Source organism: Balaenoptera musculus, chromosome 20, assembly GCF_009873245.2.
Source record: "Balaenoptera musculus isolate JJ_BM4_2016_0621 chromosome 20, mBalMus1.pri.v3, whole genome shotgun sequence".
NCBI classification, from domain to species: domain Eukaryota; kingdom Metazoa; phylum Chordata; class Mammalia; order Artiodactyla; family Balaenopteridae; genus Balaenoptera; species Balaenoptera musculus.
In genome coordinates this window covers 21506257-21521057 of record NC_045804.1, presented here as the reverse complement: position 1 = coordinate 21521057, position 14801 = coordinate 21506257, and the positions used below count along the sequence as shown (strand labels likewise).

Genomic DNA, 14801 nt, shown 5'->3' with positions numbered 1-14801 from the left:
AGTTCTCCAGTGTGGTCCTCGTCCAAGCAGCACCAACATCACTTGACAAGATGCTGAATTCTGACCTACCAAATCTGGCACTCTGGTTTAATAAACCACCTCAAGTTAGTGACTCTTAATCCAAAGTAGATGGTGTCCACTCAGAGGGGCCTTTGGTTGTCACAATGGGGCGGGGGTGGGGGAACAGTTCTCTAGGTATGTAATGGGTTGAAGCCAGGGATGCTTAAACAATTCCACACCTAAAAATGTCCAGAGTAGCTCTTTTGGGGAAACAGTTCAATATCACATTTTACCCATTGAGCTAGACCATTAAAGGATTATGAGGCTATGGACAGAAGTAGCCCATGTCTCACAAAGGCAGATTTACCTTTTATTTTATATTTTCCCACAGTACCTCATCCACCACCCAGTGTCTCTCAACGTATGAATGTTCTTTCCCAGTCTAATAACAAGAAGCAGGCAGACACATGGATTTTTTTTTTTTTTTTTTGTATTTTTAATGACTGAAACAAGACAGACCTAAAACCGCAGCTTCTGAAAGAACCATTTGTTCTTGCCGGTCTTGTACCTAGAGGGGGTAAAAAAAGGACACTAATGAGGGGAGGAATCACAGAAGACAAAACTGTCTTCATGGAGAACAGTGAAACCATACTCCAGACTACCAAAGCCTACTTACCTCTCCTCAAACTTGACCTTGGCCTCTCGTCGGGCCTTGCGTTTGAGAGCAGGGTCTCTGAAGACATCCTTGTTGACAACAGTTTTGTCCAAGGGGATATCCACAGAGTACCTGGGGACAATGGCAGGAAGGTAGGAGCAGCCCACATGCTGCCAGGGCCTTCACCCCTCCGCCCCACTCCTGGGACATTGGCATGTTAAGGTCTGACTCCATAGGAGCTATCATCAAAACTGTGCTAAAGTCCTGATGATATTCTTTGGAAATGCCCAGTTTTAACAAACTCATTTACATAGATTCAAGCCACTGAAAAACTTCACAATTCATTCTCAGTTTCCCACAACTACCCTACCCTATAATAACTATTATCCTTGAGCGTGGAAGAAGGCAGGCCAGATTCTATGCCTGTGTTTACTGTGGCTGGAAACAAATGTAACAACCTTTACTCAACACTTCAAATAATTTTCAGGTGAGGAGAGAGACAGATCGAGAGCAAGTTTGGAAGAGATTTTTCAATCCGGCTCTGCCAAGTCAGGGAAATCAACAGAAAATGACAGGAAAGTGAACACTTCCAAGATGGATTAAAGAGGCAACACTGGAAACCACGGCCAAATGACAAATTGAAAATGATGTCTCTTCCACTGGAGTGGCTACAAGGTTGTCTCCGTATTCAGCAGGGCAGAGAGAGGGAAAAGTTAGAAAAAGTCACTTTCATTCCCATTCTTGAAAGGCTCACCTTGTGGGCATGAGGTGATTATAATTATAAACTTTCACGAAAGACTTGATCTTTGACCTCTTGGCAATTTTCTTCTTGCCCATGGCAGCTGTCACTTTGCGGGGATAGCGATCAATTCCAGCCACCAGAGCATGGCTGTAGGGTCGGTCTGAGGTGCCATCATCAATGTTCTGAATGAGCAAGAATTACATGTTATTGCTGTTTGGGCCCTTTGCTAGATGTAGGGCGTGTGTAGAAAGAACACCCTCAACCCCTAGGCCTCTGAGACCCACTATTATAAAAACCACACAAAGCAGACATTCTAAGTGCTATGCTAGATGCCCAAAGAGTAACAGGGAAAAGGGTGGTATCCGTCCCACCAGGAAAAATCCGGAAGGGCTCCTGGGAGGTAAGAGATTTAAAATGTAACAACAGTTAACAATTATGAAGTGATTGCCATATGCCAAGCACTAGTTCTCAGGACTTTACATCTCTTAACTTCCTCCAGGATTGCACTGCTAGGAAGGGTTAGAGGCAGGATTCCAAACCTGGCTGCCTAACTCCAAAACCAGCCTCAGGGAGACGGAGGAAAGGGAACCAAGGGTGCCCCGGTGTCCCCAACAGTCAACAGCAGTGGTGTATGTGGCCAGAGCTTAGGAAAATCTCATAAAAGGCTAAAGACGTAGGTAAAAGGCAAACAGTGAACGGCTAGATTATGCTAAGTGACCATTTTAACTAGAAACAATTTCTCCTCTTTTTACGGAGTCCCAGCTGCAGCACTTACTACCTGTTTGACCTCAGGTGAAACTTAACATCTCTAAACCTTCGCAGTAGAAAGTAACCTTATGGTTACCGCAAGGATTGCACATGACGACACCTATAAGACAGTGCCAGGCACCAAGCAAGCGTTCAATAAACGTCAGTCATCAGTATTATTTAAAACCTCTTTGATAGAGAACGCGTTGAGTGTTAGCTGTCCAATTCAACTCCCATTTGTTATTTTGCGTCTTTCTCTCTCAAAAGCTCTCATGCATTCACCAGCCCCACCACCATTCGCAATGCTCAGTGGGTAATGCCCCCGAACTAGGTCTTGAATTCCAAGTTGCCCGCCCGCCCCATTCACGGGATACAAAGGGGCACAGGTTCGCGAGGCTGGTACCTTCACGATGACCGCTTTGCGTCCGGAGTAGCGACCGGCCAGGACCAGCACCACCTTCCCGGGTTTCATGAACTTGCCCATTTCTGCAGAGGAAAGAGAAGGGGCCGCTCAGAAACCCGCCAGCTCAGGCTGTGGGCCCGAAACTTCAGCGGCGTTCACTGCCGTCTCGGCTCAGGCCGCCCGCAGGTCCTGCTCGCAGGACAGGATCCGCTACGAAGCCGTCAGAGACCGAGGAATGAAAAGCACCCGGCACCACCCCGCAACTCGACCCCCAGGCCGCGGATGGCTACGGATTGTAATAACCTGCTCCAGCCTCTACTCACCGGCAGCAACCTCTCCGGACTACAACAGAGAAAGAAAGAGCACTTCCGCTTACCTTTCACCCCGGGGAGGGTGACCTCACTTCCTGTCCCGCCCCCTGGGGCTTCTCCCCGCCTCTTGCGTGGCGCTCAGAATCTGTGTTGAGGGCGGAAGAAGCTCTTGAAGGGAAAGGAAGGCCTGCCAGCTTTTTTATTCAAGTCAAACTTTATGAGCAGCTCCAGCAGTAGTCAGGGCAAAGGAGTTCTGCCTCCCCCGGAAGGCTTTTACGTGGACGCAGCTGCTCTTCTGCCCCCTTGGTTGTAGTTCCTTTCTCTGGCGCTAGCGAGTTGGGGAGGCACAGTTTGAAATTTACTTTTTTTGATTTGGAACAGTAAGAAACAAAATAGGACATTTATTAGTACCAACTATGTACAGTTACGCATAAGGAAGAGACGAAGATCAAACAAGGGAACTTGCCCTCAACATTTAGAGTCTAATGATGTCAGAGACATTTCCGACCAGAATAAAGGAGGGAGTTGAAGGACGATTATGGCGATACTAGCAGCCGCGTACCCTGTGTCAGGCCAAGTTAATCTATTTACATGTATTATCTCTTTTGATCCTCATAATGACACTAAGAGATAAGTAATGTTATCTCCATTCCACAGTTGAAGATACTGTGGTTTGGGGAGGTTAAGTAATTTGGCCCAAATCCACAGCTAGTACGTGATCAAGCTGGGAACTCAGATTCAAGCAGTCCTCCTGAGCCCATACTGTTTACCCAGTCACCAAATTGAGTACCCACTCTGTGCCAGGCAAGATGCTAGGCACTTTAGGTAAGTCAACTGCTATTTAATTCTCAGGAATCTGCATCTTGGGTATTTTCCTCCCATTTAGACATGAGGAAATTGAGATTTAGAGAGCCTAAGGCTCTGATCATCAAACCTAGGTTTGAACCCAGGTCTAGTTGGCTCTCAGACTGAATTATTTCCCATCACTTCCTGGAAGAGTGTTTTTAGATGGTTCCTTAGGTGTCTTCCGAGTTCAAGAGAAAGAGAAACCATCTTATAGTTTTTGCTCATTTTAACACTGACGAATCTATAGGGTTGGTCTTGGGCAAGACGTGGGAACAATCAGGGTTTCATCATTTCTCTTCTTCAGGCTCTCCAGGGACCAATTTCCCCTGCAGCCCTCAGGACTTCATTCCAATAGTTTATCACACTAATTATGTACTTATATTTCTATATTTAATGAAAATGTTTTGTTTTAATTTGTAATATGACATTGTAGAGTTGGAAAGGAACTCAGAGATCGTCTACTCTGTCATCTCAAAGATGAGAGGACAGTTCTAGAGCAGCAAAGTCACGGAGTTGGTGGCGCAGATCAAGGTTCCCCCGTTCCCAAGCCTGTGCTCTTGCCACGGCACCACACGACCCTGTCCATTTCCACCTCCATGGTCTTCTTTCAGCCTCCTTATCTGCTTCTGTCTCTTTTGTTGTTTCTCTCTTGGAAAACAGAAACCAAACCCTGAAATCTTATCATTGCCTTGAACTCTTATCACATACTAAAACTCTCCAAATCAAATTAGTAACTAAATCCTGTGAATTTTGCCTCATGTCTTTTAAATCTTTTCTATCCTTTTACACCTGCTCCCTAACTGATCCAGCTTCAGTACTTTGTTTTCTCCAGTCCCTCCTCAAAACTTAGGGTGGGTCAAAAATTGCTTGGGATGCTTATTAAGTATGCATTGCCAACTGAGGAGATTCCAATTCAGGTCTGGTGTGGAGCCATGAGCTATAGATCTTATTTTTAGAAAGTTCTCTAAACACAACTCTTAAGTCCGTCACTTACCTGAAATCCTTCGTTGGCTCTCTGTACCAAAGTTTGAACTCTCACTCCCTTCCTCTCTATCTTCCTTGCAGTATAAGTTCCTGTCTCCTCCACACCCTTCACATACCACCTGGGTTCCAGCCAGCTCAACTACTCAAAGATCCGACCCCTTCTGAGCGCCAGGGTCTTCATGCAAGCTGTTCCACGTTTCGTTATTCTTCTCCTCCACTGTAGCTGGGCAAAATCCTATCCATCCTTCAAGGCCACTCTAGAATTCTCCCAGGCAGAATTCATCTCTTCCTTCTCTATGCTCCCTCAGCAATCCAATCCATACTTAATTTTACTATAGAACATATTTCAGTTGGTTTGGATCAGTGGTTGTCAAAGTGTGGTCCCCAGACCAGCAGCACCAGCATAACAAGCATGGGAACTTGTTAGAAATGCAAATTCTCAGAGCTACTGAATAAAAAACTCTGGGGATGGAACCCAGCAATTTGTGTTTCAACAAGCTACTCAAATCTCCAATTGGCTTGCTACCTCCTTTGCTAAATCTTGTGTTCCTTGAAGGCAGGGAGAGATAAGTTCTGAGCACCTAGCCTGGCCCAAGCAGTTGGTGGGTGCGCTCAGTAGTGAATGAATGAAGGCAGAGCACCTTGGGAATCTTTAACGATGCCTTGCAGATCATACAATGGACCCTGCACTTTCATTGGATACATATCCATGGCTCTCTTTCATTCTGTTCTTGCACAGCCTTGCATAGCCTTAAACCTCGGCTGACAGTCCCTCCTCTCCTCCTTCATCCTGTCTGCCTCACCCCAAGCCAAGCACTCTGTCCTCAGTTATACAGCAAATGTTATCAGTGACTAGCAGGTATGTGATTGCTGGCCTGCTGGCAGGCTTGTCTCTGTCTCTACATGTCTTTAAGTTTCATGAAGAACTTGGCAGAGCAATGGCTGTCTGCCCATCTCCCTGCAGCCTAGTCCTTTGGCAGCTGAAATTTCTGGCAGGCATGTGGAAAATACCTGTTCATCCACAGTGATGGTGAAGTGAGGGGGTGGATAAAGCAGAGAGAAGAACAAAATATCTAGAAGCAGCATGATACAATGAGGTAACATAACAGTATAAAGACCATAGGATTTGGATTCAGGCAACTTGGGTTCAAATCCCAGCTCTTCCAACATGTAAACGTGGACAAAATACTTAACCTCTGCAGTTCAGTTTCCTCAGCTATAAAATGCGGATAATATTGTCCTGGCTTACATGTAGTGAGAATTAAATTAGGATGGCACACACACAAAATGCTTCTCATGATGTTAGCATAAAAGCCTTAATACCAGTTTTTGTGAGGACTGGAAAAAGATAATACTGGGGTGATCCAGGGCTATGCCATATGACTATAGCACTTACTGCCCACCCTAAATGGTATCCAGACAAGTGAATTTAAAAGCGCCAATTCCTAAAGTGGCATGTGTGGTGAGATCTGTTGTGGGGATAGGACTGCAGGCCTGGGCAAGATAGGATGATAACGCCAACGACACTTTCTCATGAATTTGTTCAAGGGGGGTGGGGGGGAAACACCACCAAAGCTGAGTTGATCCAGCGCAGGGGGCAGAGAAGAGGCAGAAAGGCCAGGAGCCAGGCATTGCTCAAGGAAATACTGATCTGGATCAGATACGCTGACAATGCCCAGACTTGTGTAAACCAAAGCCAACAGTCTCTAAGGTCTTTGCAGAGAAGCTACACAAAATACTGATTTTATTAGCAACCACAGATACCATTTTTCACAACATTTTACACTTATCCTGTTTCACATGAAGGAGGACTAATTCTAATGAATTATCAAGAATATATCTTAAATAATATCTTACTGAAAAAATTAAGTTAAAATGCACTACATAATAGTGCAGACACAAAGTGCAGCTGGCAATTTAATACATGAAACGATGCTGAATCATTAGTGTTGGGAACCCATTTGGCTTTCCGGAAGGTGATACACTTTGCTCATCTTTGGTCAGTCCCAGATCAGGATGCAAGCTGAATGGCAAATACGAACTAAAAAGGCTAAAAGAGACCCAATCGGACCAGTCTAGAGTCAGTTTTACAAGGAAATGCCGAGCCCCTTCTTTGTCACCGGGCATCTGCCACAGTTCCTACCCCCGCTGTAGTATGATCACGTGGTCAGACCTCCTCCACCATCCAGCCTCCAGGACACGTGGAACACACCTTGGACACGTTTCCTTCTGAGGAGCTGGGAGGTGCACAGAGGAAAGGTTACTCGCCAGAGGACATGGTACCAGATGGTGGCTGTCCTGGTAAACCAGCTCCAAAACCGAAAGACCATCATCTGGGCTGTGAGGAAAGGACCACGTTGTCAGGGACAGATTTCAGTTCTTACCTCTACACGAAAAAGGGCTCATATTTAAATCAACTGTGGGGAATTCCCTGGCGGTCCAGTGGCTAAGACTCGGCGCTTTCACTGCTGTGGGCCCGGGGTTCAGTCTCTGGTCAGGGAACTAAGATCCCGCAAGCTGCTCAGCGCAGCCAAAAAAAAAAAAAAAAAAAATCAACTGTGGTAAACACCCTTAGAAATACTGTTCTGATATTCCCACTCCCGGTTTTAGAGGCAGCTATGGAACACACACGGCCTCCCCTGACCTTGGGGTCAGGAAGAAAGAGGCATCAGTATTCACAAAAGGAATGTGAATTCTGACTTAGGACTCTCTCAAATCTGCTTCAAGTGAAGGAAGATGGCTCGCAACTTGACTGACAGGAGCCCTAAGCTGAATGTCTTCCAGGACCAACAACTCACTCATGCTGTCCCTCACCACCGTGAAGAGCATGGTTACAGCAACCCGGATTTTCTACAAATCAGACATGGCATGATGAGTGCGTGCCATGACTTACTTCTTTCCAACAGGCTCAAATATATGTGCTCCCATGTACACCGTGGTTACACGCCAGGGCAGAACATTTTAACAAGAGGGTCTCCAGCATATCTTTCTGAGATGCTAAGTTGATGGGGGAGAGAGACTTTGCATCATCTGGCTAGGGAAAATGTCTTTAGCCCCTCCTCCTAATTCTTGCTCTTATCCTAGAAGACTAACCATCTATCCTTACTGAGCAAGATGCTGGTCTGGGGCCAGGGCATCCTCATCAAAAGGCATCTTTGATGTTCTTGAGCTGGCGCACAGCCAGGTCTACAGGGAGGCTGAACTTGAGGCTGCTGAGGCGGCTAAGCAGGTTGAGGGCGCTCTCAAAGCCTGTGTGTGCCATGTAGCTCCAGGGCTGGTAGTGGGGCTCGATGAGCGACCCCGACTTGCAGATGAGGTTCACCCAGGACACGAGACGCTGCTCATTCAGCGCCATGCACACCAAGGCCTTCAGCTCCGAGTCTGCACTGCGCTTAAAAGGGTCGTGCTCCGTCAGCACCACGTGGATGGCTGTCAGCAGGCTCTGCTTGGGCGTCACCACAGTGCCTCCCATGACAGGCAGGGCGAAGGACTGTGAGAGCTTCCGGGCGGGGGATTCCACGTAAGCACGGCCGTTCTTAGCGTGGTAGTACTTTACAAAGAGCTCCCAGGGGTGCATGGCCTCGGGGGCCGAGGAGAAGACCGGCAGCAGACAGGCGATGGGGGCCATGACGAGGCTCATCCCCGGTGAGGAGGCGTACAGTCCATGGGCCAGCAGGTCCCTCACGGCCACAGTCAGCTCCTTCCGCACAGCCGCGGTCAGCTCGTCCTTGCCTCCCAGAGAGAGGTCCTGGAGGCCGGCGGAGCTGATGAAGTGGTCGTGCGCCTGGTGCCTCAAGGCCAGCTGCTTCACCCTGTCTACTGACACCTCCAGCCTCTTCAGTAAGGGGGAGTAGTCCCTGTCAGCCTGGTCCCTCTGCCACAGGGTCTGCGGGATCTGGCCCGTGGCGCAACCGAACTGGCTGACAGCAAAGATCTGGAGCACTGCCAGCACTCGCCGCATCAGGTGCAGCCCTGTCTCCCGAACTCTCTTCATGTCTTCTGCCTTTGCTGCGTAGAAAACACAACGACTCATCAGTGAGAGGCCACAGTGGTCAGAGGGACAGTTAACAAGTCACAAGCTAAGATCCAGTCTTGCTTCTGAGCCACAGCATGGGTCCCACATGAAGCCAAGAGCCACCTAGGATGTCGCTGGGCTTACTTTTTTTGGTTAGTAATAACTATTTTGAGATATGATTCACATAACACTCAACTTACCCATTAAAAGTGTATACTTCAGTGGTTTTTCGTATATTCACAGAGTTGGGCAACCATCATCCCGCAAAGAAACCGTGTACCGTTGGCATTTCCCACTCCCTACTTCTCCCTGATCCCCCAGCCTAGGCAACCCGTAATCTACTTTCTGTCTCTACAGATCTGCGCATTCTGGAAGCTGTACTTACTTCTGCTGTTTCCTGGAGGTGGTCTGCTGCTGCCAGTTCTGCAGGAGCCGTTTCCTGTCTTCCCACTGGCCTTGCACTCACAGTGTCCACTACCTGTCTGTAATGGGCTTCCTACTTCATCTGCAATCAGAAGTTACAAAGAGGAGACATTTATTTAGCCTCTTTTTGGCAGATTTTTAAAGGAGAAATACTATTTACTAGTGCCTATCACGTGACAAGACTTTTACAAATAGTATTTCATCGTGTGGAACAGTGACCGGCATATACTAGCTGGCTCAATAAATATCTGCTGAGTGAAGGAAGCATGAATCATCATTTTATGGAGGAGGAGAGCGGGACTGAAGAGGTTAGGAACCTGCCTAACCTCATTAGTCTACAAAGGACACGAAGCCAGTAAGGGGCAGGGCTGAGAGTTTAACTCTCTGGTTTTACAATCCATGTCCTTTCTACTCCACTATGCTGGCTCCCTTACCGAGTGATCAAACCTCTTACATATACATCAAGGACTGGCACCTTTAGATGTTAGTACTCAGAATACATATAATTATGATGACATCCAGCCACCCTTCTCTTTCCATCCCTCCTCTGACCTTGGATGAAGCTGATGAACATCTCGAGGTCTCGGATCTGAGTTTTCAGCTGCTCAACCAGCTGTTCTTTCACTCGGGCTGGGTTGACGATCTGCGCTACAGCTACATCCACACGCTGCCGAAGCTCCTCGGTGGACAGTGAACTGAGGTCCTCATTCAGGTTCATGTCCAGTTTCTTTATTAACTCATCGATGATCACCTATCAAGACTACAAGCCATGAGCACACCCTTTGGAATTTTCAGGGAGAGGGTTAGGAAGAAGGAGAATCTTTACTAGTGTGCCTCCCTCCTACTCTTAAATGGAAATCAAACTTGTGAGAAAAATGGTGCAACTGCTGATCAAGGTGAGGGCACAGGCCTTTTACTTCTCTTATAGAAACAAGGACCCCTGGTTCCTCTCTGACAGAAATGGCTCCTCTCACTGCAAATTTTCTACCAGGCCAGGTAAATTTCACTCAAGAGAACAACAGTGTGAACGATCCAAAGTGGCTGATGATCCCAAAAGCCCCATAGTTAGCTTCCCCCATGGCCTCCAAGAGAATAGATACTGATTTCCCTTAGTTTCTAGCCCTTCTCATCCCTTCTTGCCTTACTATTCTAGGCAACTAAAGGAAAAGCTCTACGAAACATCCAGGCACGTTACAGCCAAAATATCCTAGTGACAATATGAAGAACAATTTGAAAACCAGATAATGTATAACTCCCGCCCTGCCAGAAAAACAGCCACATCACAGCTCCAGAGAGACAAACGTGTAAAGGAGATTGTGTTTTGACTAGCAGATTTACCTGTCTGCCCAGGTGTTGCTTTAATAAATACAGCATTAAAGTCAGGATTCCTGGAATATTTATTGACTGGTGCTGGGGGAGAAAACTAGTTTACATCGTATGAAGTGCCCAAGTAGAACGGTTTCAATCATCAAATGAAAGAAATTATTGCTGTTATTATTATATATTATTACTATTATTAATAATAATAGCGACCAAAAAAAAAAAGAGCTCAATCATCATATTAGAAAGCTTTGGCACGTGTGTTTCCACGTGTGAATAAAGACTGGTCCCAGGTAGCAGCAAAATTTCCCTTTGATATGGGCCAGCAGTGAGGCCGAGGGTGAGCAAGCTGAACAAGGCTGTCCTGTGAACGCTGGAAGGGACAAGGTAACCCGAGGCAGTGGAGGAGGTGCCTCTGGATCTGCTCACCCGCTGCCTTTCCAAGACCACCGACTGTGGCAGGGAGTCGTAACTGCCTTCCTGATAGGCAAACGTCTCCAGGTCATCGAGCTGGGTTTTGAGCTGCAGTATCAGTTCCTTCTGCTTCTCCCTTTGGGTTTCCAGATGTTCCCGTTTCTCCTGCTCACTCTAAGATGGGAAAAGATTTGGGTTGATTTCACAGGAAAAGAAAAAGTCAGGACACATTATGAATTCTCTTAAGCCAATAATGACTAGTAAAACATAAAATGTTTCCAAGTAACCCGAATGAAATACAGAATTCATGGGACAGGTTCAAAAATGAGAATAATTATTTCATCGGGGCAATTTATCAAATGCGTGTTTTCTTTAAGAAAGTATTTGTGGGCTTCCCTGGTGGCGCAGTGGTTGAGAAGCTGCCTGCCAATGCAGGGGACACGGGTTCGAGCCCTGGTCTGGGAAGATCCCACATGCCGCAGAGCAACTAGGCCCGTGAGCCACAACTACTCAGCCTGCGCGTCTGGAGCCTGTGCTCCGCAACAAGAGAGGCCACGATAGTGAGAGGCCCGTGCACTGCGATGAAGAGTGGCCCCCACTTGCCGCAAGTAGAGAAAGCCCTCGCTCAGAAACGAAGACCCAACACAGCCAAAAATAAATAAATTTATAAAAAAAAAAAAAAAAAGAAAGTATTTGTCCTTCATTGGAAATAGGATATGAATACAATGGGGCCTTTTGTTAAGACTGCTTCCCACCCCCTCAGGTCTAGTTAAGATTGACACAATTTATCTCAGCCAAGACAGCCTCCCTGGAATTAAACATGCCATCCTCCAGAGCCAATTACCACAGAAGAAGTCCTGAATACTTGCTACAGCCAAATTTTGCGAGAGAATCTGGAGTTAAGGGTGTAGAGAGAGGCTTTATAACCCATAACCAGTTTTCTTAAGGTCCAAAGCGCCTCCAATGTATTGCAAAATCAAACAAACACAGGTACCTGGGGCAGTGAAAAAAATTCAAAACCAAGTAATAGGGGTGAGAAGGTAATTAGGTTTAAAAAAAAAAAAAAAAAGAAAAAAAGTTCGGTAAGGTTCCCTGACCAGTGACGCCTTTTCTCCCTGTTGGCCACCAGGTAGTTTCTGCATTTAAATGATGAAAAACCCTTCGGAGAGGTAAGGTCTTGCCAATGTATTCTCAAAAACTGGTTCTTCCTTGCCTTTTTTGAGTATCAAAAACAAAACAAAGCAAAACTAGGAAATCATTTACAGGTGTAAGGCTGCATTTTAAACTAGATGTCTATAGAATATTAAATTTAATCTTAAAATGGTACTTACCAAGGCCTCCAGAAGTAAGTTATAAGAAAGAACAAATGAAAAACAACAAATTAACTTTTTGTTTAGCTATTTAAAAAGCAATCCTCTTGCTTTAGCTTTGCTCAATATGAAAGCAAGCCTTTTCTCAGGGGATACTGCCTCTCCAAAGCTTTCCCAGTGTCCTGGTTTTTTCTTAGAACCCTGTTCTTCTCCCCCACTTAGTGAAGGCCTAGCTATTCTTTAAGAGGTTTCCTCGATTTCCCCAGGCAGAACCAGTCACTTCCTCTGTATTTTGTACACTCTTCTACTCTAGCTCATGTCACATTATAATGATTTGTTTAGGATTCTGTTTCCCCAAGTCTATGAACTCCTTAAGGGCAAAGGCCCTGACTACCCCCAGGGCCTAGCACTGTGTCTGGCACAGGGTAAGCTCTCAGTACACATTTGCTCTATGTTACTGAACGCAATCAGGTCCAGAGGGACACATTCCAAATAATGAACTGTTATGGAAGAAGTTGTCTAACCAGCCCAAAGGGAAAGGACTAGGGAAACTTTGTTTTTGTTTTCATTGTATCCCATCCCAACATTATGAAGCCAAAGAAGAAAGAAACCAGCCAGAGATCCTGATTCCATTTTCATGAGTGTGTCTGCTGAACGCTGTTACCTGCCATGGTAATTACTGAGTATGCGATTTACGGGAGTGTGGGCAAACATGTTTACTAGGTGAGAACAATGAGCTCTGGTGCAAGGCAGGAAATAACAGAAATAATTTCCAGTATGAAGCGAGAGAAAATACTGGTTAAAAAAACAAAAAACTGGAACTGATAAGTAGTAAATCGTTTGGTTCAAACATGTCTCCACTTTGGCACCACCTGTTCATGTGTCAATATATACACACAAGATTACAGCTGCTTATTAGGTGTTTTGAGCGCTACAGTTTTTTGTTTTTTAAGTTGTACACTGTTTCTAAAAGTAAAAACGGACAACCAAAAGAGCACCACATCCACACCAAACCTTTGGTGCTCCTCACTCTTGAACAGGGCCTGACCACAGAAATTCTATCCTACCTGTTCCTTAAAAGTCTGACAATCTGAGGACTTGTGCAAGGAGCTGTGGGTATACGGAGAGAAGGGTGGAACAGTAAACACAGGACTGCACTGGAAACATTTCAGATTAATATAAGCAAGTCAATATCTGCTACTGATAAGTCTCCTTGATTAAAACCAATTTAAGTGGGAAGAAAGCCACATATGGGTTGTAACCTAAACAATAAGAAGGTGGAGGAAAAACAGCGAGTCTCTTCCAACAAGCCATCTACAACTGTGCACTTCCAGAGGTTCAAAGACTGTAAGGAAACGTCCCCTGGGGCTGTCATACAAATTCTCGGCATTTAGTGTTGACTAACTGAATGAAACTTGTCACAGTTACCAAAGGGGCTTCCTTTAGAATACCTAGTTATTAAGTAGGATGGGGAAGGAGTTTTAAAATACCAACATTAGGAAATTCACATGATTAGGACTTGTGTTTCTTACAATTACTAAGAGACCTTGCTGTTCACCAAAGCTCTCACCCAGACAAGAGTCTGAAGATTAAAGACATTCTCTAGATTCTAGGAAAGCACGGACAGGGAGTAGATCTAAATTTCCACGGATTTCAATTCACTTGCTCTTCTCTAAGCAATTTTCTCAATCTCCTGGGTCGGAGGACTCTATCAGCAAATGTGCTGAGGACTTAGGTTCTTGAGGCGACGGCAAGGTGAGTGGGAGCAGCACTGTTTCAGTCGGTTGCTCTGTTGCCCTCTGAATACTCTCCTCGCTCATCCCTCTTCTGCCTCTCACCCCATCACACCTGCATCTCTTCCCACACCTTTGGTGAACACCTCTCACCATCAGCTTCCCAGGCCTCTCTGTCCTCTTGTCTTTCAGCAGGCCCCGAACACCTGTCTGGTCTCCTCTTCTGGGACACGCATAGCCACCTAGACGAGCCGGCTTCTCACCAGTGCTACCTCCGTCCGCGTTAGCATCGCCACCCACCCACCCCTCTATTTCCATATCCCTCGGGGCCCGGCCCCAGCTGTTCACCTGGTCCTCGCCCCGCAACCGTGGCCGGTCCCCCGGCATCCCGTCGCCATCATCGCTGGCGGGGTCCTCTGGGCTCCCGTAACCCAGGACGTGAGGGCAGCCGCGGAAAGCGAAGTCCTCGAGCTCGCTCAGGAGGCGCTGCTGCTCCGCCGGCGCCCCGCGCACCACCTGCCGCAGGCGGAACTGCACCTGCGCGAAATGCGAGGACAGCGCGAGCAGCGCCGAGTCCAGCCGCCGCCGCTCGGCCCGCAGCCGCCGCAGCGTCCGGCCCGGCGAGTCCGGCGGGGAGCCCGGGGCCGCTCCGGGCTCCTCGGCCGCCGCCTCTTCCGAGAAGGCCGCCGCCCCGGGCCCGGCCTCTGCCACCGCCCCCACCGGCGCCCAGCGCACTGCCTCGCACGGCGGAAGCGACTCCTCTTCCTCCTCCTCTTCGTCCTTCGCCTTTGAGCCAACGGCCGCCACCCCCGTTACCGGCTCCGCAGCCGCTTCGAGAGCCGCCATGTTTCAGGAAGCACCGCCGCACGTCAGCCACGCCCCCTGCTGCCATGGCAAC

The 14801-nt window shown here is 47.2% G+C and overlaps 2 protein-coding genes across 3 annotated transcripts; both read right to left on the bottom strand.

The window, feature by feature from the left end:
• Window positions 1–485: 485 nt before the first annotated feature.
• On the bottom strand, window positions 486–2955 carry RPL27 (ribosomal protein L27). The gene is made up of 5 exons (XM_036836115.1): window positions 2871–2955; window positions 2548–2630; window positions 1410–1579; window positions 677–787; window positions 486–568 (listed from the first exon to the last, which is right to left on the bottom strand). Exons 2-5 carry the CDS (start codon window positions 2626–2628, stop codon window positions 520–522), a joined length of 411 nt encoding a protein of 136 aa, XP_036692010.1. The 5' UTR covers window positions 2629–2630; window positions 2871–2955; the 3' UTR covers window positions 486–519.
• A 3445-nt stretch (window positions 2956–6400) lies between these two features.
• Window positions 6401–14788, bottom strand: RUNDC1 (RUN domain containing 1). 2 transcript variants are annotated; one of them, XM_036836106.1, is made up of 6 exons: window positions 14252–14788; window positions 12192–12197; window positions 10876–11034; window positions 9679–9877; window positions 9089–9208; window positions 6401–8696 (listed from the first exon to the last, which is right to left on the bottom strand). In XM_036836106.1, exons 1-6 carry the CDS (start codon window positions 14747–14749, stop codon window positions 7831–7833), a joined length of 1848 nt encoding a protein of 615 aa, XP_036692001.1. In that variant the 5' UTR covers window positions 14750–14788; the 3' UTR covers window positions 6401–7830. The 2 variants fall into 2 exon arrangements, with proteins under 2 accessions (XP_036692001.1, XP_036692002.1); XM_036836107.1 differs by lacking the exon at window positions 12192–12197 and having other exon boundaries at window positions 6402–8696.
• Between the last annotated feature and the right edge of the window lie 13 nt (window positions 14789–14801).